The sequence below is a fragment of the Colossoma macropomum genome, unplaced genomic scaffold (genome assembly GCF_904425465.1).
Source record: "Colossoma macropomum unplaced genomic scaffold, Colossoma_macropomum, whole genome shotgun sequence".
Taxonomy (NCBI): domain Eukaryota; kingdom Metazoa; phylum Chordata; class Actinopteri; order Characiformes; family Serrasalmidae; genus Colossoma; species Colossoma macropomum.
In genome coordinates this window covers 7005023-7029263 of record NW_023494795.1, presented here as the reverse complement: position 1 = coordinate 7029263, position 24241 = coordinate 7005023, and the positions used below count along the sequence as shown (strand labels likewise).

Here is a 24241-nt window from a genome sequence, read left to right as displayed (position 1 = left end):
GAGCTGCATTCAGAAAGCAGTCCAGGCTGAAACACTCCTTTTACCTTCACCATGAATGGGTGGGGCTAAACCTCTGCAGGCTGAATGGGTGGATATACATAATTGTGACAAACAGTGATTTCAACATGGTTGTTTTTGCGTTTTAAAACTTTAAAAACGTTCACATACCACATCAAAGGCTTTTATTTTAAGAAAGCAAGGAAAAGTCAGTTTTCCATAATAATAATAACATGGGCCCTTGAAGCAACTGCAGTTTAGTGTGTGATGGTCATATATAATCTCTTCTATCCTGAGCGCTGCTTACTCCATATAACTGTGGCTGCTGGAGCAGAGAAGAGTAATTACAGGTGCAGCTGCATTACTGGAAGCCATGCCAATGTTTGCTCAGATCCTGGGAGTACTGCAAGGCAGCCGGTTCCATTGTGATCCCTTCCTTTTGCAACGCCGCCTCATTTCTGGAGATCATTGTTAAAGGTGGCTATTTCCCAGCTCTCAAGCATGACCCACTTTTTTGGCTCCCTTATTTCTGGCTTGCACATGTGACTGCACTTCTGGAGCAGAATGCATATTTTTGAGAGTTTTTTTTTTTTCTATGTGCACCAGACCAAACCCTGGCGTTGTTTTTGTGAGTTGTGTAGCAGCGTCAAGTAAACACATCCGCTTAGACACAACATGCCAATAACAGTTATGTTAACAGACTTTGTCGAAATGAGTCAGAAGTGGTGGACTGGCAGCATGCCTGAAAGGTGAAAATCTAAATTTCAGAGGAAGCAAAAACAACACAAGGATTTTTTTTTTCTCATGGCATCAAGGTTCACCTCAAAAGCAGAAGTACTGATCTAGAATTAGTCTCCCTGACCACCATAAATATGGAGCAATCTAATCAGAGGTCAGTTCTGTAATCTAACGATAATCTGCAGATTTTTCAAACTGAATGCTCTCATCATCGGCAGGTAAGCCTCAGATAATTGGCTAGCCATGCAAACTTTGTAATCCAAAACGTTTTTGAAAAGTTTAAATGTATAAATATATGAAATTGGTGGACAGTTGCTTTGTCTGTCTGTAAATGTGCCGTAGAGCCGTGGTGGAGTGCCTTTCTTTTCGGTGTCGTTAGCCATGTAGCCTTTAGCATGCTGACTATCCAACTAGCAGAGGAAAGTAGTGAAGTTGAACCAGCCGTCATGTATAAGAGAAGTAGTTTGCAGCCTAAAGCCCAGGAAATTGAATGTTATGGTTTTGAGATGTTACGAATTTTAAGTATTTTATTGCCGCAGCGTAGAAACAGCTTTCTCTGCCCTTATTTTCAGGTTTTAAAAAGGTCAGCACTGATTTCTGGGCAAGCTCTGCTGAAGTCAGCGCTTCACTTCACCCCACCCCTCAAAGAGCTCATCTAAAACCCTTTACTTTAACTAATAAAGTAAAGGGTGTAATGGAGGCTGAAGAACGACATTTTGTTCCAATGTATACAAGTTATATCAAGGAAAGACTGCTTGACTTGCCTTGAATTTCCTGGGAAATGAAAAGGCCAAGTGGACAATGGTATGGTAAAACTGATATTGAAACAAGCAGCTGGTCGGTCAAGATACTGTAGGGTAAAAAGTGCCTATTAATAACTTAAATAATGAGTATAGATAAAAGAAATAAGTATTCTTTTTTGGTGACAGTTTAAACTTTAAAAACAATGGCAAATAGATAGCGGACTGCTTTCAGAGATCAGTCGAGGACTAACTGGTAAAGCAATAAATCGGTAAATAGTGAACTGTCCTTCTTAAACAATAAACCTCGCCTTCCTTCCAGTCTTTCTTTGTTCGTGACCGTGAAGTGTGTGAACGTTGGTTTTTAATGTAAGGTTTTGTCTAATCCTGACCCCACTGGTCCAAGCATTTTACCCCATGGTATGACTCATTTAGTGTATATGACTGCATGCATGTGTGTGTCTTTGTGGCTGCCATGACATTAAACCCATCTATGCTTCTGCTTCATTTCAGCCGATCCCATCATTACCATCTGCTGCTAAGCCTACCCATTTGAGCACGCCAGATGCTCAGAAAGTGGAGAAAGATGGGGAAAGCAAAGGAAAGGGTAAGTGTCTGGCCTGCATGCCATCATACTACCATCATAGTACACATTTACACTTTTAGAGCTCAGAATAAAAGACACTTGCGTTTGAGTTTTGGTGATTGCTGAGTTATAGGCAAAAATTAGGCAATTACAAACTGAATTTTTTAGGAAAAAAGCAATGTATGGTTAATGCCCATGTATACTAGGGATGTGCAGAGATGCGCAGGTACTCAGGTACTCAGTTTACCACTCCAGGTGCCAGTATTCGAATATTGTAATCAGTATTTGGGCATTTCCTACATTACAGTACAGGAAGACAGAAAATATGCAAGCCATATATTTTGTGAAGTGGTGATTTTTACTGTGAAATGTGACAGTTTCCCTTGTATTTGTGAGTGTGTATATTATTCTGTGTATATTATTCTGTGTATATTGTATTAACTGTGTATTATTTCATTATAAACTTTAAAAACCTTTGGTAAAAGAAAAGTGAGAATACAAAGATTAAACTTAAATATGGCCTTTTTCTCTAAATTTTAGAGCTCAATATCTATTTAAAATGTGCCATAACTTTTGCACAGGCTGCATTGTTTTTTCTCACATACATTAAATTCAGCAAATAAACAGTAACTATTTGTGAAAACCTTGTAGAGCAGCAGTTCTCACTATTTTATTTTATTATATTATTTTAAGGGACGTTGTGGACAGTAAGTGCCGCTGCCCACCTTTAACTTTTTACCATTCATAATTGCAATAATGTAGTTATTGATAATAATCTATCAATAAATAAACACCCCTTGTTTAGATTTGGCTGAAACTGACAAAATAGAAATGCCCAGTAGGAAAACAGCTTCTGAGATTTTTCTGCTGAGAACTACTGGTCAGCTATGACAGAATTTGGGTGAAAACTTGTCACGTAGACATTTGACCACACCACGTTGAAAACACGTCCATTGTGTAATATTTGTGAACATTCTTTTCTGGTTAAGTCAGTCTGTGTTATGATATTGGAGGTGTGGTGTGGTCAGGTTGTTAAAGGTTACTGCTGTGAGTTTGCAGTTTGGAAATAATGAGGCTTTTGAGAAACATTTTTTTTAGAAATGCACAAATTTCATGCATGCTTCTCCTAAAATAGCTGGTTAGTGTTGTTATTGGCTCTGTTTGTACTCAGTCTCTAACAGAGAAATAAGTAATATTTCAGGCATTTCACAATGACAGCGAAGTATAGTGAATAGTAAGAGTAGCAGAGTTCATCAGAACATAGCAAAGCAAAGCCCTCTCGTATTAAAATTGGATCATTTTAGGCATTATATAGAGTTCTTATATAATTTGTGACATTACACAGTGTAATTTGTCCTCTGTCTCAGTTTTTATTTGGTAATTATAGACATACATTACATACATTCTTATGGTGTAGAGCCTTTACACATATATTGTCCATTTTGATTGTATATGACACGCTAATGTGTTAATCCTTCTTGTTTACAGTAAAGGAATACTGCAAGGCCACCTTTAATTATGAGGCTTTGAATCAGGATGAGCTGGAATTTAAGGAAGGTGACATCATTCATTTACTGAGTAAGGTGAGTTGAACAGATTGACTGACTCTGGCTCTGAAAAAAACAGGAGATATTACAACCCCGTTTCCAAAAAAGTTGGGACGCTGTGCAGAATGTAAGCAAAAATAGAATGCAATGATATGCAAATCATGTAAAATACTACAAAGACAACATATCAGATATTGAAACTAAGAAATTGTATTGTTTTTTGAGAAATATATGCCCATTTTGAATTTAATGCAGTGATTTCCACTACAGAATCATGTCTGTTTTTAATGCAGTGCTGCCTGAGATCACAGCCAGCAAATACTGGTTTTTGGCCTTGTCCATTACATACAGAGATTTCTCCAGATTCTCTGATCTTTTAATGTTATTATGTACCGTAGATGATGAAAAGAACAGTTCTTTGCTATTTTATGTTGAGAAACGTTATTCTTGAATTGTTGCGCTATTTGATTGTGCAGTCTTTCACAGAGTGGTGAACCCCTCTTCATCTTTACTTCTGAAAGACTCCGCCTCTCTGAGATGCTCTTTTTATATCCAGTCATGTTACTGACTTGTTGCCAATCAACCACCAGGTGTTTTTTTTCAGCATTACCCAACTTTACCAGCCTTTTGTTGCCCCGTCCCAACTTTTTTGGAATGTGTTGTTGACATCAAATTCAAAATGGGCATATATTTTTCAAGAAACAATAAAATTTCTCAGTTTCAACGTTTGACATGTTGTCTTTGTACTATTTTCAATGAAATGTAGGGTTTAAATGATTTGCACATCTTTGCATTTGGTGTTTATTTACATTTTGCACAGCATCCCAACTTTTTTAGAAATAAGGCTGTAAATATTACTTGAGCTACAACTAGTAATTACTTGTGTTTTTGCACAATAGTCTTTCAAATCGTGTTTACGAAAAACCAGAAGGGCTTTTATCAAGGGCATCTTCTGCACTCCTCTTGAAAATGAAATGAAATTAGTATGAAAGGTGCAAAAACAAAGTAACGCATTATTTTTGTTTGCATTGTTGTGTAATGGAAATGTTATTATTCTTTCTTTCTTGGCCATTTGTGGGTCATCTCCTGGCTCAAGCTAAGTGTCCCTCTGAAGTAGTTAAATGATGTTACCACTCAGTGTCACTACATGCTGCTCTCCTAAGTCCTGATGACCGCTAGTAGCCACAGTAATATTGCTCAGACTTGCTTGTGTAAGCATGGTGCTGAGTGGACGGGAGAGCAGCAGCCTTCTCCAATAGCAATAAACAGTAGAAGAAGGATCTGAAGTGGGAGGAAGATGAAGTTCTTTGTAATGCTATGCTTCCTGTCAGCGTAAACTTTCTCAGACGTCTGGCTCTTCAGGTCTCCTGTGATGATAGAAAGCATTGGTGGTCCTCAGGGCTACCTGACAATAGACGGCCAGTCAGTATGAGTGGATTGTTATTGCATAACATCTTTCACTGCAATTCTAAACCCTACAAGTGTGACATTCTAGGTATTTGTAAATCACTTGTCAACAAGCTTGTTTTCTTTTACTGACAAGTGATTTTTACTGACAAGCAGTCAAATTATTTACACTTTAACTCCACCTTGTGGCCAGCGCTGGAACTACAGCTCTAATTCCAGCCTTATAGGACATTTGGAATGGCTAGATGTGCTAATCACAAAGATTCAATGTATTGTTTTATTGTGGTTATCACTATTCAGGCAGCATGTTGTTTAATCAACAATTGATAAACAGTTTGCCAGCCTGAGATGTTTGCTGACTCTCTCTGTCTGACTGTTTTAGGACACTGGGGAGCCTGGCTGGTGGCGAGGAGAACTGAATGGCAAAGAGGGAGTGTTCCCTGACAACTTCGTGGTGCTGATTCCAGAGACGGACAAAGAGGTAAAGTGCTAGTAATGAGTGCAGCACCATATGTTCTCTACGTTCTCCCTTGACAGCTAATTATCCTGCCTATGCTGGCCTTATTTTTGTCTTTATTATCCTTTAACCTATATAGTGCAGGCCTGGTGTGATGCTCTACTTAGAATGAGCGTCATTCACTTTCACTGGGCAGCAGTTTGCAGTATTGTCCTGTTCCGTTAAATTGTTTTTGATGGTGTTCACTGCTGTGTAATTTTCTTGAGACAGAAAACACTGACCACTGTGTTTTGCTTCTAGTTTTAAAGAGTATTTAAAAAGCGTCTTTCATGTTGTTTAGACACCTGTATCCAGAGGCTCCGTTAAGCAGTCTGCCAAACAAGAACCTGAAGAAGTAAGGAAGCTTCTTTGTCTTACGATTTAATTACATTAACCTCTTATTGACCAGGGTATATTTTGGTTTTTCCATCTGAATTTACATGACCAAATCGTAAGGCAAATTATTCAGTAACTGCATGAAATAAATGTAAATTTTTAATTTATTTATTTATTTATTTTTTGTAAAAGCTCCACTCAACTTAACAGAAAATGTGTGTTATGATCACACACGTATTACTATATGCTTACAATTTACTGCTGAAAGCCCAAAATCTTAGACGCTCTTTGTATTATTTTATAAAAATAATTTTTACAGAGCAGATCACTGAAGAGACGCCATCTGTTTATAGTTTACAGTCCAGATTTGTGGAAAAATGGGTCGACTTTCAGTAGAACAAAAAAAATCAGCTTCTTTTATTATAAGGGTTTAAAATTACATCTCCCATCTATTTGACTGGAAAGAAGACAGTTACAGCTCTCATACGACCCCCACCTTCTGAATGTAGCTTATGAAATATGAAAGAATATGATGAAGTGCGTTTTGGAACCACTGATGGTCTCAAGGAGTTGAAGAGGTTAATTTGCCTTACTAGAAGTGTAAACAAACAAACAAAAGGATTTCCATAAGAATGTACTGTTGTGGAATTGCTAAGCTAATACAATAACTAGGATTGAGCACTGTAGACTTTCCCTAAATATTACCGTGGTAAATGTTGGACAGTTTCACAGAACATGTTTGATTCTACCTGAAGCTACACTGACAGTTTAGATGATAATGACTTAAATCTGAGGAAATTAAACAACTGGTGTTGGAGGGACAGCAAAAATCTAAAATTAAGCCTTTGTGTTTAAATGTGTAGCCTGCTGGCTAACCTAACATTAGTGTACCAAGCAGGCTACAAATCTAAACAGTGCCACACATGAAAGTACAAGACTTAAGTTTATAGTTGTTAGCCTTTGATAAGCCACCTGCTGACTGGTTTATCCAGGTTTGTTGGCTGTCTCATTTTTCATTTGGCCAGTTCACTAAACTCATGGCTAGCACTGGCTATTTTCCTCTCTTTTTATTAGCTAATGACACCACCAATCTGTGAGCTCGCACACCACCAATCAGTGAGCTCGCACACCACCAATCTGTGAGCTCGCACACCACCAATCTGTGAGCTCGCACACCACCAATCTGTGAGCTCGCACACCACCAATCTGTGAGCTCGCACACCACCAATCAGTGAGCTCGCACACCACCAATCAGTGAGCTCGCACACCACCAATCCTTGAGCTCGCACACCACCAATCCTTGAGCTCGCACACCACCAATCTGTGAGCTCGCACACCACCAATCTGTGAGCTCACACACCACCAATCAGTGAGCTCGCACACCACCAATCAGTGAGCTCCCCTAATAACTTCGTAAATTGGCAGATTGGGTATATTTGGCAGTTTACTAGATTGACGCAGAATAAAATTTCTCAATACTGTTGTAATTTTTCAAATGCTGCGGTCTATCTTATTATCCTACATTGTCATACCATCCAGCCCTAATAATAACTGATCATTAACACCCTTTCTGGCTTGTAGAGTTATCAGTAACTGATATTGATTTGCATTTTAACATTAGAATCTGACATGATGTTTTTTCTGACATTGACACTTCATGTGAACAAATTTTCAGGGCCACCTTAAGTGGCTGGTGAATGTAACATTAGGAGTCTGTAGTTCTCACTGATAAAGCAGTGGATTTCCTGCTTGAAAGGGGAATCATACCACCAATCCCCTGTACATGGGACAGTGGTCTGTGTATTAAAGTGAGCTGAAAAGAAAGGAAATGCCCAGCATTAAATACTAAATAATTTAGTAATTAGTTATCGGCAGTAATTTCAATATTAGACCAGTAAAAATTATGACGTTTTCGCATTTATCAGTGAATAATATAACAGCCAACGATATATCATGAATACCCAGTTTTACACACCTACTTCTCTCTGTTTTGTGGCCTCCACTGTTGCCTTTAACTTGCTTATCATGAACTATCAGTGATTACTTGTTTGATAGAGGTCCCTGTATCATATGATCCACAAACGCTTAAAGCCTAGCTCTCCAGTTGAGATTTTTCAGGTCATCGAGCTCATCCCCGGAGGGGCTCTCCAGCCACCCCATGACAAAACATTGGAGGGACCCGACTTTTGTCACTGGCGCTTGTTATTGTTGTTAAGCAGCAAAACTATATCCGGAGAAGAACTGGAGAGATTGTGTGAGCAGTGGTTTCGCTCCTTCATGTCCTTTTAGCAGCGAGGCTGCGTAAGCCCCACCCAACACTCAGAGGGGTCACGGGGTGATACGCTCGTGGGCATAAAGGGTGGCGACTTTCGCCCTAATCAGCCTGAATGTGTGTCTTTGTGCGGCTTTGGCTGTTTCAAGCGGGAATGTGACGAGCTGAAGCTCATGTGATGGCGAATGACGGCAGGGCCCACAGTTCACAGAGCCCAGAGAGGCACTCAGTGCTGCAGAACTGGATGCGGAGAGCAGACAGACGTACCTCCGGTTGCTCTAAATTAAGGCATGTGACGAGGGGGCTCATAAAAGGAAGTATTGTCTTTAGTGAAACGAGTCAACCGTGGTGTATAAACAGTATTATCGTGACCCTTTCAGATAGCTGTGCCAAGGAAATGTGATGAGGATGTTGGTGCTTTACACATCAGACTCAACACATCATAGCTTGGTTAAGGTGAATGGATATTGGCTGAGGAAACAACATCGCCGCATTTGCGCGCTATTAATAATAATAATTAGGGGTGAAGCGATGTTCTTAGCTGGTGATTCAATTCAGATCTCGATACTGGATACGCAATTCTGTGTTCTCACGATATTTTGAACACTGTTTGAAGAAAAGTGATGACTGTATCCATATTATTGAACAGCATACTTACGAGACTAAAACTTGGAGACTTAAAGCATTAAAATTGCTGGTGTGGGTTAACATGATTACAAGCTTTGTTGTCCAGTGCAGTTGCAATGAATGAGCCTACTAAGTAGAATGCAGTTAATATTGACCCATGATGCACATATAAGACTTTTGCATCTTGGTCTATTGTGTCATGATGTGCTTATTGTTAGATATTGTTATGCATTCATAGAAATGCAATTGAAGGTGCTTCATGAGAAGTATGCACAAGTGATAGAATAACAAAAATGCTGGAAGTGCATTGATGTAGCATTAAAAAAAACAAAACAGATGCTTTTGAAAGTCAGAAAATGGGGTGAAAACAAGTGCTTTTGCCTTTATTCAGGTACATCTCGTTATATACTGCTGCTGTCACTCAAGAAGGATAAAATGCCATAGTGTCAATTTATATCATGTTATAATTAAAGTTTCTGACAGCTTCGATATATAATCATGGTGTGTATATAGATTTCTTTCAAATAAAAACATGTAAGATGCTTAAGGAGACCTATTTTTGAAGGTTAACAGTGACTTTAAATTCTTTCACTTTTTAGTTTCACTTTAACAACCAAAGTAAACCTATAATATTTTACTGTGCAAAATAGTAAAGACAAAGCAAAACGTTACATAGATAAATCAGTAGTGTTTTATAACACTAGCCTCGCTGACCGGGAAAAAAAACGATTATTTCCACAAAGCTGAAGCTGTTTTTTTATTTGCTAGTTTTCACCTTGAATTTTTTTGAAGTTAGATTCTGGCGCATGTTTTGGTGTAGTTCACCATTTAAGATGGAAGCCAAATTCAAATTTCTCAAGTTATTCGTCAGATTTCTCAACTCCGATGCGTTCCAAATGCCTCTGATCGTCACATCCTGCTTGAATTTGGGAAACATTACAGTCGTTCACGTTGTCGTTACCAGCTGATCCACTGCGGCCTAGTCTGAGGCGGCTGACTGAGTCGTGTGACAAATTTTAGGCAGTATGAGAGGAAACAGAAGCACTCTGGTGTCCATTTTAGGCTACAGCTAACCCCAGAAGACCAAGAGGGAACGAGATCTCATTAGCTTCGCCTCCCCGTCACCGCCACTGTTCGGCAGCTCGGCCAGCCAGGTCAAATATAAAGTAAATTGAAGTGGCTTCACTGCGGGATCGGAGGCAGCGCCCAGGAGAGAGGGGGCTCGGGGCTTGCTCGCCGCCCCCCGCTCACTCGCTGTTTTCCTCTCCGCGCCGTCCTCGCATGGGCATCATTCCCGCTCAGAGTTCAGACCCTGCCTTCCTGCCAGCTCTCGCGGCCATCGTCGGGGCCCAGGGGACAGGCGCATGCCATAGTGGACCATTTCAGACGCAGTGGGAGATGATCACAGTGGGAGATGATCGAGCGACTGTTGTGTTTTCAATTTAATTTGAAACGTGACTAAAACATCCTTAACTCAGTCATTTGGCGAATGTTGGCATGGTTTGCACATTGTCATCTGCGTAGCACACCAGTATAACAGTTATGAGAAGATTTGGGAACACGTAAATCAGTATATTGAATAAACTGGTATACAGGCCACTAGTGCTTCATCTGCGTCTGCTTTGTGTGTGTGTGTATTTTTTATTTTCTTTTTAGATTTTATTTTTCTTGAGTTGCTTATTGTGCTGTTTACAAGAAGTAAATAAAGTGTTATTCCAGATGGAGATGCTGCAATTAACTTGGTGTAATCTTAAAACATTTTGACAAAAGAATGTAATATGAGCAATTATTACTCTCACAAGTTTGGCAGCAATTTAGCGTCAAAGTGGACTGGAATGAATTGAACCCTTTGCAGAAATGGTGCGTCACAGCAATTTGTCCTTCTTTTATTTCTTTCTTGTTGTTTATCTTGTTTATGCTGCTGTTTCCTGTCCTTTCCATTGTGAAGAAAACCTCACATTGAGAAATGAATGATCTTTTACACAATGTGAGAAGCATTCGTTGAACAAAAGAGGCAAAAGAGAAACTCCCCCGAAAGTTTTTGCTTGTCGTTTATAGACGTGTGGCAGATCTTTGTTTCCTCCAGCTGAACTGGCAGGGACTGCTTCAGTGTTCACATTGATTTCTTGCCTGGTTCTTTCTGCTTCCTCGCAGCAGTGTTTTGTCCACATTTTCAGTGCAGTGCAGTGCAGCTGCTGCTGTGAAAATCCTGCTCGCTTTATTTGTATTTCCCCAAATGGCCTGAGGTAGATCTTTCTGATAAATTGCTTTACTCAGTATTAGCTCATGAAAGGGGGTTATCAGTATTTGACTGCAACCCTTGATGACCGGATTATTGAAATTACATAACTTTATAAGCATAATAGAAGTCTTCTGCAGCTTCCTAGAATTTGGTGCACACTCCTTTGAGACTGTTTGACCGTGTTTGTACAAGCATTCTTTGTAAGAGTTCTGTAGTGATATTTTTTATTACATAAACTAAATTAATGGGATTAGGTGATCATAAATTACTTGTAAGCTAACTTGCATATATGTGTCTTAGTTGAAACTAAGGGTCTTAGCGCAGAACTCACAGCAGTGGGTCAGAAAACCATCACCTCCAAGGAGCCTTAAGGCAGGGTGATGAGCTGTATCTAATATTCAAATCATAAACATCAAAGAGGTGCGTGCTTCTTCCACCAGTATCAATAAAATATCTCCACATTGGCCGAGATAACGTATGATAAGGAGCACAGCATGAGCTGTGTTTTGAGTCAGGCTCTGCAGGCCTTTGAAATCCCCCTCATGCAGTGTGCAGTGCACTAAAACAGCCAATTGAGCACCCACAGACCTCGTCCACTGACGCATTTCAGAGACCAAATAGAGAGATTTTCCAGCAGTGACCCCTTCACCCGCCGATTTGCTGTCATTTTTAAGGAACTGTTGTTTACTGAGCCTTGAAATCTGCTTCTTCTTTAGAAATTGTCTTTTGTTTGTGAGCAAGCTCCTCTGGTTCTTTGCAATCCTTGACTAAAACCTGACATTTATGCTTCAGATAAGAAGATCTAAAAACGTTAACTGGGTGAAATACAGCATGTAAATTTCTGTCTCTTTCTGTTTCTCCACAGAAACCAAAGAAGCCACCACCACCATCCAAATCCACAGGTATGTTGTAGCTACACTAGGGTCCACACGTCTGAGCCTGCTACTAAGACATGTTTTAATTACATCACTTACCAAATACTGTCGCTGAAGCAGCGCTATGTCACTCCACAACACGGAGAATTGATGATACTGTAGATCAGACAAAACACAAAAGCACCGCTTTCAGTTTAAACGTACCTAAAAAGAGGACTGTGTTTGTCTGGTGTTGATATATTGCGGTTCACCACTTAAACTACTACGATAGTATAGAGAAATCCTGTTGTCGTTAGCTGGTGTATGAATTCTGTGATGTCATTTGTAGCGGAGTAGCCGAGCGCTCGTCACCAGCTAAAAATAATCTGTTTTCTTTCTTAAATTATGACTATGAATTATGAAAAAATTTTTCCAGCAGTTAAAAACAGCTCACCAGAAACTTTCTCCCACTCTCCCATGACAGATTTGTGAAATGTTCCACCGTTCGGCGAGTGTTTATCGTGTTCCGACCATAAAGGATAGTTCAAACAGCGATTAACCACCCAGGAGCAAAAATCAGCCTTCAAATTTGAAAGAAATAATGATTTGTCATTTATCACGATATGTATCGATATCGAACGATATGAATTTTGTTTATCGTGATAGCATTTTTGGCCATATCGCCCAGCTCTACGTTGAAGGTTACATTTTTTTTTATTTGCCTCAGTTTTTTCACTGTTTGTGAATCATATTTTGAGAAAACAGTTACCAGAAACTCACCCCTTTGAACGTGTTTGGAAACATTCAGAAAAGGAGAAAGGCTGTGACGTCTCAAGACAATCTGGACTGCTATAATAGACAACTAGAGCAAATAGTGTAGAGCAGTTGCTTTAATGAGTTCATTCAAGTCCTGATTGGAGACAGTTCAATGACCATCACATGCAGGAAGCTGTCGCTGATGGTAAATTATTGGCTGCAGTCAGCAGGTGAGGGGTGATTAACTCAGCAGTGTAGCTTCGAAGACCAGAAGTGGGCACACTAGGCGGTAATTTATACCACCGAGTTATTTATGGATTCAAGCGGCTTCCTGCCAACAATCGTCCGACCGTGGAAGCAGCATTCCGTTAATTCAGACCTGCTGGTCTGTCTATTTAGACCTTTTGAAAATCTTAGCAACCGTTCTTTTGTGGGTGCATTCCAATTCATTTACTTTAAGTCTCCATAGGGAGTCTGCAAAGACAACTGTTATGTTAGAAGACCAAATTACATAATGCAATGCTTAATGTCTTGCCAGCGACACGTTCTGAGACGTTCTGGGTGATGTCGTCTTTCACCATTTAAGCAGACACAAGAATGTAGCTGTTTCTAAACCATTTTATCTGCTCTTTTCTGTTAATAACACGTTTTCTGAAAGCTGTTGTTGGGTTATTTTGATATACACAGAACATGATCTATATGATCATGATCTAAGATATGGAGATTTTCAGTTCATGTCACAATTTTTGTAGTTTATATATAAACTTCACACAGTGAGTGTGTTTACATACACTCAATAATCCGATCACAATCGGATTTCTGCGGTTATCCGAATATTCAGATGGTCACGTAAACACCATACTCCGATCTAGAAATCCGATTAAGAAATCCGATTAAGAGGGATTTTAGCTCAGTAATCAGAATTCTCAGTGCATGTAAACTCTTACTCTGATTTCTTTCGGATTTCTCAGTCTGCGCATGCACGAGAACGTTTGCCGGTACCGGAAATAAGCGAGCAGCGTTGCCGTGGGACACAGCATACCACTTTTGGAGCGGTGCTGAAACCAAACATAAAATAAGGAATTTAGATATTCTTCATCTTCTACATGATGTATGTTTTTTTAAGTAAATTGGTGATGTATTTAAAACAAAATAGCTGCAGCATGAAGTTCGAGTTCTTCGTTTTGTTTACGTCGCGGCTTCTTCTGTAAGCAGAGCAGAAATCTGATTACTTTCTGAGTCATGTAGACCCAGAGTTTCCCCATTATCTGATTACACAAGTGCATGTAAACGCATTGATCGGATTAGTGACAAAATCAGATTTTCTGCAGTTATCGGATTATTAAGTGCATGTAAATGCACTTATTGATCGTACTCTATCAGTATTTTATTTTGTGACAAATGATTGTGACATCATGATTTTTGGGATATAAAACAGGGTAGTGCCCAGTGCTCTGATTCTACATGTTGAAATGAATATGATTTTACTGTAGCCAACAGGAAAGTGCATGCAATGTATTTCCTCTGTCTGCTCAGATTTTTCCACCAAAGCAGTAACGGATACATTAGCAAACTGTGTCATCAGGTAGAACTACAGCATTTTGTGTATTACTGTTTTCTATCACCATGTAAAAGAAATACAATGCTGCCTTTTTTGTTAGATGCACTGCAGTGGTTTCTAAAGGGAGTGTGCGAGCACATTAGGAATGCAGTTTGGCGTGGAAGGCTAGTGGCCATAAATTAGCACGACTTAATTTGCTAATTGGTATTCACTTTTATTCAGTATCAGCAACATCAGTGTTTTTTGTGACTGGGCTGTTTCTGTAAAAGGGTAGTTTATTCAAAAATTCAAAAGGGTAAATTTATGTTTTATGCCATCATAAAAAAAAATCGTTAAATAAACCACTGTCGTGATTTAATAAGGGGCAACTGTTGTTTAATGGCTGTAATATGATTAGAGGACCCGTTGCTGCTTTTTTGTACTTTTGCCTCATTTTATTCATAGTTTCCCTCTCAAAGCACCAAAAACTAGGAGTAGGTTATAATAATGAAGCTCTATTCTTATTTCCCAAGGCTGATGGCTGATTGAATACGGACTGCGCTATTTTAACGCTTTTGAAAGTAGTTACTTTTTGTGCTAACATTGCTGCCATTGTTAATGAGAGAAAAGCGCAAGTTTATCATACACATGTTTATCGACCTCAGTGAAAAGGAATATTTTGTGAACACCTGCCATGTCATGTTGTTCTTAATCGGATGAAGACAAGGAGTGTGTTTACATGCACTTAATAATCCGATAACTGCAGAAAATCAGATTTAGTCAGTGAACCGACCAACATGTTTACATGCTCTTGAGTAATCAGATGATGGGGGAAACTCTGGGTCTACGTGAGTCAGACAGCAATCAGTGTCCTGCTTAACAGCCAGTAAATAAACTCACCGAAGAAGACGTGACGTAAACGTAACATACAAACATAAAACTCGAACTTCATGCTGCAGCTTTCGCACCACTTTCACCTGAAAAAATGAACATGCATCATCTAGAAGATGAATATTTAAATCCTTCATTTCGACGTGAATGTAGTCAGATTCAGTGTTTTGCTGCGTCTGGCAGTGCTGCTTTCTTATTTCCAGTACAGCAGTCTGTTTCATGCATGCGCAGACTGAGAAATCCGAAAGAAATCAGAGTAAGAGTTTACATGCACTGAGAAATCAAATCAAAATGATTACTGAGCTAAAATCCAGCCTCTTTATTGGATTTCTTAATCAGATTTCTAGACCTTACTCTGTTTGTGACCATTTGAATAATCAGATAACTGCAGAAATCCAATTATGATCGGATTATTGTGTGCATGTAAACACACTCAGTAAAAATAACAACCAGCTGGTTTTAGGAGAACTTTGAACTGATATTTCCTGAAATTGTTTGTATATTTTACACTCATCAACGTCTCTTAAAAGCAGGTTTTGTCTGAATAATGATTTGGCCGTTTTCTTAACTGTTTAGCTCTGCAATTACTACGTTACTGAAGCTACTTGTTACTTTGTTTGTGTTACGGCTTCTGTTACAGAAACATCACAGCCATTTTGATGCACTGCATAGAGCTAAGAAGGTGCACTTACCACAAGTCATACAGCTCCTAATTGAGCACTCAGTAAAATTAAACAGGGATTTTACAATATCATGCAGATTCTAAATGCACTCAGCACAGAATTCAAGTTCAGCTCAAACCACCAAACGAAAGTTTCAAAACAGATCAAAATAATTACTTATTATACACTGAATCATATGTATTCAGTTATATGTATACTCATTTTTATTTGTGTTAAAATATATTATTTTCCCCAAATTATTTTCAAAATAATCCTACACTTTCTCAAAGAGTAATAACTTATAATCTAGTTATTAGCCATAATTCTGACATACTATATCAAAACCTCAAGAAAATAAGTCATTATTTTAAGCTGTTGAGCTATAGTTTGAACCAGAACCAGAAAGCGTTTTGGCTGTGTCCCAGTGTTTAGTGTGTAGTGCTATAGTATGCCCTTTGGGACACAGCCTTTTCTTCCTAGCCATCTTGCGAAAATGGGCTTCCATACAAAAAGCATTAGGCGTGATTATATTGTGATGGTCAAATTATTAAGTTGCACCTGTGTTTATTTGCTTGGATGTTCTTAGCAGATAAGCTGCTAAATTAGCCACCTCCACCAATTCAAAGTGACGGTAGACGTCAGCATCTCTTAGTAAATCTGGTCCAAATATGACTAATGTTGAATGAAAGCTAGTAATCCAGACTGCGTCACTTAATGCTTCTACCCTAGTAACATTCGATATTAGTCATGTTAACACTTTCAGTGACTTGTTCCTTTAGGAGTCCCTGTGTTATTAAAAATAAGTCTGCCTTTTTCCTCTTAACTAACACTCTGACCTACATCCAGTCATACTGACTGCCTCTCATTTGGGCTGCCTTTCATTTCCTGCGATACTTGAGGCTTGACGTTATTGTCATTTCAGTGTGATTTGTTTTAGACATTCTTCTCAAACCAAGTGCTGTGGCTTCAGCACTGCCCAGCTTGGGCCCTTGAGGTGATGTTGTTAGTTAGCTGCAGTTTGCATTTAGTGCATTGTAGCATTTCTGTGCCCTTGCCCCTGCTGTACTGTAAGCTCTTAGAGGCTTGTCTAGATTTCTGGCCCGTCTTCTCTGCCCACACAGGAAGCAGAGTCACCGCCTGCACCTTTCCTGATCTGTTTCTTGCGTGTTTTGTTCTTTTGTTTGTTGTGCGCGTGCACTGTTTGTGGCATTGAGAGAGTGAAGAAAGGCCAGGTAACACGCCATGTTTCGTTTTTCAGTCCTGAAGACCGAGGTCCCCAGTGCTGACAAGAAACCACCACAGTCACGACCTGAGGACAAAGGTAAGAGAGGTCAGCTGTTACCCTGGTCATTCCAGCTCTCCAAAAAACCTGGGTGCAGTGCTGTCTTTAAAGCTTATCCATTCGTCTTAATTTATCCACCACCCGTTCATCATGAAGGTTTTTTTTTCCCATTTTGATTAGTGCTATAGTGCTATGACATTGACTGACTGGGATACTGTAAATTTCTTAATCAAGGTTAAAAATGTGTGATGCTTCACAAATAAGCATCTTCTATGAAGGTTCGCCCGAGGGTATTGAGGGAAATTACACAGAGAGGGAAATTACAGATGTATATCCAAATTCAGAAAGATAATGGCTTTGCTTGCCATCCGTTTGCTCATATGACGGTACTGTGGCAAAGCTGTAAATAAATACTGTCTACAGTGGTGTGGAAATGATATTAAGATTGTATCAGCGTTGTATCTTATGTCTTGACCGCAGTGGAATTCATCACGTACTGAATATTACTGAAAAACGTCCAGTGGCTCACTCAAGAACAGTCACATATGTAGATTATGTACTTGTAAAAGCTAAATGAAATAAAAAAAGTTAAAGTGTGTTCATTTACCAAAAAAGCTGACAGTGTTTTCATGGTGGAGGTGCAAGATTTAGAAGTAGTGAGTAATAATGACAGGAACACTTTTCTTGGTCCTGTAGCATGGCAGCCCAAAGTAGGATTTGTATTATATTATATTATTTTATATTATATTATATTATATTATATTATATTATATTATAATGCCCCGTCACTTTATTACTCTGTTTACACTGATCAGGACCCTCACAGAGCAGGTACTATTTGGGTGGTGGATCATTCTCAGCACTGCAGTAACACTGACATGGTGGTGGTGTGTTAGTGTGTGTTGCGCTGGTCAGAGTGGATCAGACACAGCAGTGCTGCTGGAGGTTTTAAACACCTCAGTGTCACTGCTGGACTGAGAATAGTCCACCAACCAAAAATATCCAGCCAACAGAGTCCTGTGGGCAGCGTCCTGTGACCACTGATGAAGGACTAGAGGATGACCAACACAAACAGTGCAGCAGCAGATGAGCTGTCGTCTCTGACTTTACATCTACAAGGTGGACTGACAATGTTGGAGGGTTTAATAGAGTGGACTGTAAGTGTAAGCAGCACTGCTGTGTCTGATCCACTTGCCCCAGCATAACAAACACTTAACCACGTCAGTGTTACTGCAGTGCTGAGAATGATCCATCACCCAAATAGTACCTGCTCTGTGAGGGTCCATGGGGGTCCTGACCACTGAAGAACAGGGTAAAAGGGGGCTAACAAAGTATGCAGAGAAACAGATGGACTACAGTCTGTAACTGTAGAACTACAAAGTGCACCTATATAGTAAGTGGAGCTGATAACATAAACTAAGAGTGTATATAGTGTAGAGGTGTACTCAGTGAAGTGGCTGATCAGTGTATATTCCTAAGTGAAAATAATTTAACACATTCTCTACAGAACAAACTTAAAATTACATTTTTTTCTGCAAATTTTAGTGCACAATTTCTGTTTATTTTCTGAGTTTAGCATATTGGGAAAAAAATATATATAACATTGGCCATAACTTTTTCTGTAGAGGATGTGTTACTTAGAAAATCAGCAAAATGTCATTTGACCATGATGTTAGTAGTACAGCAGTAAAAAAATAAATAAATAATTCAACCACTTCAGCTCCTTGAGACCACCGGTCGTCATATTCTCTATAACTTTCATATTTCATAAGCTACATTCAGAAGGTGGGGGTCGTATGAGAGCTGTAACTGTCTTCTTTCCAGTCAAATAGATGGGTGATGTAATTTTAAACCCTTATAATAAAAGAAGTCACAGTGTTTTGTCTACTGAAAGTCGACCCATTTTTCCACAAATCTGGGCTATAAACTATAAACAGATGGCGTCTCTTCAGTGATCTGCTCTGTAAACATTATTTTTATAAAATAATACAAAGAGCGTCTAAGATTTTTGCCTTTCAGCAGTAAATTGTAAGCATATAGCAATATGTGTGATCATAAAACACATGTTCTGTTAATTTAAGGGGAGCTTTTACAAAAATAAAAAATAAAATAAAAATGTACATTTATTTCATGCAGTTACTGAATAATTTGCCTTACGATTTGGTCATGTAAATTCAGATGGACAAACCAAAACATACCCTGGTCAATAAGAGGTTAAAAATAATAGATGGCTAAAACATATGAGCAGAGCTTTTTTATACTTACAGTGTGAAAGGAAATTTGATCAGATTTGAACAATATTTTCAGTAAAACAAGTTACCAATGGACCACAAGACCATGTAGATAAACTTCCCTGATAACAGGGCTACATTAAGTGCTCAATTCATTGAAGTTTGAAAGAAAGTGGTGACGTAAATAATATAAATATTGGGGTAGCTTCAGGATTCTTAGCATTTAATTAAATCTGTTAATTAGCTTATTTACACTACCGTACCAAAGTTTGGAGTCACTTTCCATATTAACTTATTGCCATTATTTATATTTTATATACAGCTTTTATATTCTGCAGTGACTTGTACAACATATTTAGGGTAATAAGGTATTTGAGGTGTTTTGTGAGGTGAATTCTATGAACATAGAAGTTATTGAATAATAAATAATCTACTTCTGTAAATAAGTAATCGTAATTTTGTATGTATTCGTTCATACTATAAATCTATACACGTTCATTTTGTGTTCATCTACCTCAGTTAATTTTATTTTAACTCAATTTTTGATGTTAGTTTTCTAACTTTCATTGTCATGTTAGAATCTTCTGCAGCTCAGCTCATTATTCTCGACACATTAACATTTCTTATTGGTTTTTTAACCTTTTTAATCTTACTAATTATCTGAAACGTGAAGTGGAGCGGGTCTAGTATAGTATAGTGTTAGAATCATTTTACACATTCATTTTCAATGAAATACTTTAATTTGATTGAAAATACTGATTAAACTACTGATACATTTTTTGATTAACGTCTTATTTCTCATCAGTTTTCTTCATAGACCTTTTGTGTGTGTGTTATAACATGCTGGAGTTCAGGTTTAGATGCATTTTATATGTTTTACTTCTAAAAATGATGCTGTTTGGTGTTAAAAAAATATTTTTTCAGCCTTTGTTGCTGTTCATGATGACTGTCAATGCACTAGTCTCTATAAAGCAATTGCTTTTCCTCAAAGCGGAGGCGTTACTTACGGTATGAAATAGAGCAGCAATATTTTTCAGCTTATCAGAGGATTTTCGCCAATACTCATGAATCCTCAGGACCTGTGTCTCCCTTCACTGCCTTATGCATAGATGCTCACCTGAGAAAACACCACTGCATGATGACATTTGGTGTTTCCTAGTCATAATTGCAGCAACAGTTTTCAAAGTTACAAGAATGTGTTGCATGAGTGGGTGGCTGGAGTTTGTGGTTGGAGCTGCCTTTGCTTATTTGTTTGAATTAAATGCTCTGTTCAGGACAGGATGTCTTTTGAGGTTAAAAAAACAATGATAAAGGTAAAGCCTGAGTGTATATGTCAATATATGTCATTTTCCCCGTGATCATGGTTAATTTAAGCTATACCTTAAATTAAACAACTTGCAAGGCTGGAAAATGGTTGGCCTTACCTGTTTTAAGACTGCAGTGTTGCCCTGTTTGAAATGCCAAGGCTACACTTGTGAATTCAGAGTGCTTCCAGGGCTTTGAGGGACACAATCATTGACGGTTTCCTTCAAATAGTGAGTCACTCAGAGAGGTGATGAGGAGATGCATGGTGCAAGCATCCTGTGAGAGTCTCTGCTGCTCTAGTTTGGCACAAGCGCATACATTTAGTATCAATTCAAAGCTGTAAACTCACCAAACAAGCTGTTAATGGAAACCTATGTTGTGGGTAGGGCTGGGCGATATGGGCAAAAATGTTATCACAATAAAATATTTCAAATCAGTTTATATCAATAACTTGCACAGTAAATGTCAAATTGTCATTTCTTTCAAGTTTAAAGACTGATTTCTGCTCCTGAGTGGTTAATTGGCATTTTAAACTATCCTTTATGGTCAGAACATGACAAACACTTGTCAAACAGTGGAACATTTCACAAATCTGTCGTGGGAGAGTGGGAGAAAGTTAGCGATTTTTATATTCAGGTGATAATATTCATAATTTAAAAAGAAAACAGATTGTTTTTAGTGACGAGTGCTAGGCTGTTTAGTTTCTCAATAACATCGGCTTAGTACGAACAGCAAACTTTAGCTGGCTCGGTACGTCAGTGATGGATCACAGTATTTAAACTCAAGCTAGCAGACGTTTGGATTCCTCTATGCTGTCGTAGTAGTTTGAGGGGTGAAGGAACCGCAACAGATCTGACGCTCGCTGTGTAAAAGCTTTAACTGCAGTGTGATTTTCTTGCAGTAGACAAACTACGTCTTCCTTTTAGGTATGTTTAAACTGAAATTAGCGCTTTTTTGTCTTGTTTGATCTGCAGTTAGATCAATTCGCAGTCCTGTACGAGTGACGGAGCGCTGCTTCAAGATTGCCAGCTGCTAAGAACAGCTAGCCTGGGAAGCTAGCGTTCTCCCACTCTCTAATGCCACACCTAAAACATCGCATCTTCAGTTTACTCTCGTTCAAATCAGTGCTGTAACTAGCACGAACCCACTTTTGTTGCTTGGGAATGCGCTAATACTAAAATATGACCGTTTGGCACTGAAACGTAGTTTGTCTGTAGTTGTGAGGAGCAGACGTGATTTAACGCTGCTAAAGCTGGTTAGGATGTTAGGAAAGAGGTGAGTTCACTGTAGGACAGTACAGTTACGCCATTTATCTCATCACTCACACTCGGTCACAGGAGAACAGATCGCCGATCGCTCCACTCGAACAGGCAATGTTTAACTCCACATTTCAGATGTTGCTAAAGTATATTTGGCGCCTCATTTTACTCATCGTCCCCTCCCTCTCTTATCATGTGGAAAAAAACTCAGAAGTGCGCCCTCTCGTGGCGACAGCAGTGTTGCTCTCCTTGCAGTAGAAAACGCAGGGCTGTCTCTAGAACGTGGAAGTGTGAGAATGCTGTATTACATCGAACACTTATCGAACATTTCTTATATTTTTATCGAGGGAAGTTATATCGCGATAATTATCGTTATCGTTTTATCGCCCAGCCCTAATTATGAGCGTAACATTTTCATAATTTTGCAAATCTTTTCTATGAATATAAATAAATGATGGGTGGTAAAGTAGACTCGCAGTAGCTACAAATGATGCTTAACATGGTAGAACATAGACAGAATTGTTTGGGATGTGTTAGATAGCTAGTATTTAAGTAATTGCTCAGCTTTAAAAATACTCAGGTTCAGTTTTCTGATGTTCAGTTGTAACTCAGCTTTTTCTCAGATTGTGTAGGCCTACTTCTGCACTTCTGTGTCTTTCTTTCTTTGACTGTTTGTGCACATAATTACATAAACAGGAAAAACAGCCCTTTGACAGATTGCCCTAACCATGGAATTTTTTCTCTAAAAAGAATTCACACTGAACCTGGAGGAGCTGTAAAATTGAAAACGTTGAAGACGAAGCTCATTCTGAGAAAGGCCTCGAGGCATGTGCATGTATTTCCCAGTTAGTCTGGATTAATAGGAAGTAGCACTGAAATATGAAGGTCTCCATGAATTATGTGAAGCGACAGCCTACCCTGCCTTCTTAAATCAGTGCAGTGTGTATAGTTGTTCTCTGGTGGGCTGGCTTGTTTTAATAATGCAAGGAAAGCCTGCAGCCCACAGATCGAAGAGCTGCTTACAGATTGGCTGTTTGACCCTCTCACCTGTAGTAGCAGATTAGAGTCATAAAGTAGGATTGCACTTCTAGATGTGCCCTTGTGTGAAAGTGGCGTACATTTTGCCACTTTAGACATGTCATCTGTCAAAGAAGTGCCAAAACCTTTTAGGCCCTTAAAAAACTTTATACCCTGGGGGGCTCTTTGGGGAAGGAGAGGTCAAGAAGATCTTCTCAGTGCTATTTGACACTTCGGAGAAATTATTCATTAAATATATTCCTCCTCAACCAGTTCTCTCATATTTTAATGTTGTGGGCTGTTTTTTGTTAAGTTACATTATTTTTTAAATTATTTAGTTAGAAATATTTTGCACCAGCAGTGAAATTCGTACAACTAACTTCAGCATTCAAAGCATTTTTTCACTCAAAAGTATTTTATTGCCTTAAATTGTAGATCTTAAATTCGTTACTGATGAACCATCTATTCATTCTGTTGTATTTTTCACTGGAAGTTGACAGGGCTGTGCCGGACAAACCTGCCAAGCCTGCTGCTCCCATCGTACCCCCCAAAAAGCCTGTACCCCCTCCAGGCAAAGGACTGTTGCGTCCAGCAACTCTGACACCAAAACGACCTGATAAACCTCTCGCTCCATCTCCAGTAGCTAAGTAAGTGATCTTTAAATATCTTAAGAGTCCTAAGCTGTAAAACAGCATCAGAAAATGATTGATCTTATTTAGATAACTCTGCGACAAAGCTTTTGATTCCACTGTTTCAACATCATGTGTCTTTTTTCTCTGTAGGCACAATGGAGAGGTGCCTCACCCACGACCAAAGTCAGACTTTGAACCGACATTACCCAGCAAACCAAAAACGCTGTCAGGAGACTGGACGGAGAAGACCGCTGACTCAGGTGTGTTACTGATCTAAATGTAGAGGTCAATTAGACCATTTAAGTATTGTGCTTTTTTTGTTTTTTGTTTTTATTGCTTAAGGTGTCTCGCTCTGGTGCTAGAGGCCCTTATCTCCTGTACATTTTAGTCGTTTTGCTGCTCAAACAGGTCTCATTCAAATCAGCGCTTAGTTGTCAGGCTCAGTAGCTGTGCTTGAGAAATCAGCTGTGCTGTTTTTTCATCTCGGACACAATAATAAAAGCATCAGACAATCTTTTTTCTCCAGAATTCGAACATGTTCTTCGTTGTCTTGCTTTCTGTGGAGACGTCTGCTGTTAGTCGGTCCCTCTGACTGCAGTACTGATGAAAGAAGGACTGTTTGTATTGCGTATGTGCGTTTGGATTAGAGTGGGTGCTCCAATCACTGATTCCTGGATTTCTCTCGCTTTGTGGACAGTAGTGGTCATAAACAGCAGGGAGCCTCAGGAGTGGAGAGAATGCCTCTGTCATGTTTTGATGTCACTTTCTAGCCTCTGCCGTTCTCCATAGTTATGCAGCCCATCTGCCCTGTTGCACAGTAGCAG

At 39.0% G+C, this 24241-nt stretch overlaps 1 protein-coding gene across 2 annotated transcripts in view; it reads left to right on the top strand.

Annotated features, from left to right (window-relative positions):
• LOC118815286 (CD2-associated protein) overlaps positions 1 to 24241 on the top strand; it is a 97148-nt gene that overhangs the window by 52082 nt on the left and 20825 nt on the right. For both annotated transcript variants that reach the window (XM_036581305.1, XM_036581304.1), the window contains 8 exons: positions 1989 to 2082; positions 3550 to 3644; positions 5398 to 5496; positions 5813 to 5866; positions 11854 to 11890; positions 16950 to 17012; positions 23279 to 23432; positions 23568 to 23677. In XM_036581305.1, the coding sequence (XP_036437198.1) occupies positions 1989 to 2082; positions 3550 to 3644; positions 5398 to 5496; positions 5813 to 5866; positions 11854 to 11890; positions 16950 to 17012; positions 23279 to 23432; positions 23568 to 23677 (706 nt within the window). The remainder of the gene's footprint in view (positions 1 to 1988; positions 2083 to 3549; positions 3645 to 5397; positions 5497 to 5812; positions 5867 to 11853; positions 11891 to 16949; positions 17013 to 23278; positions 23433 to 23567; positions 23678 to 24241) is intronic.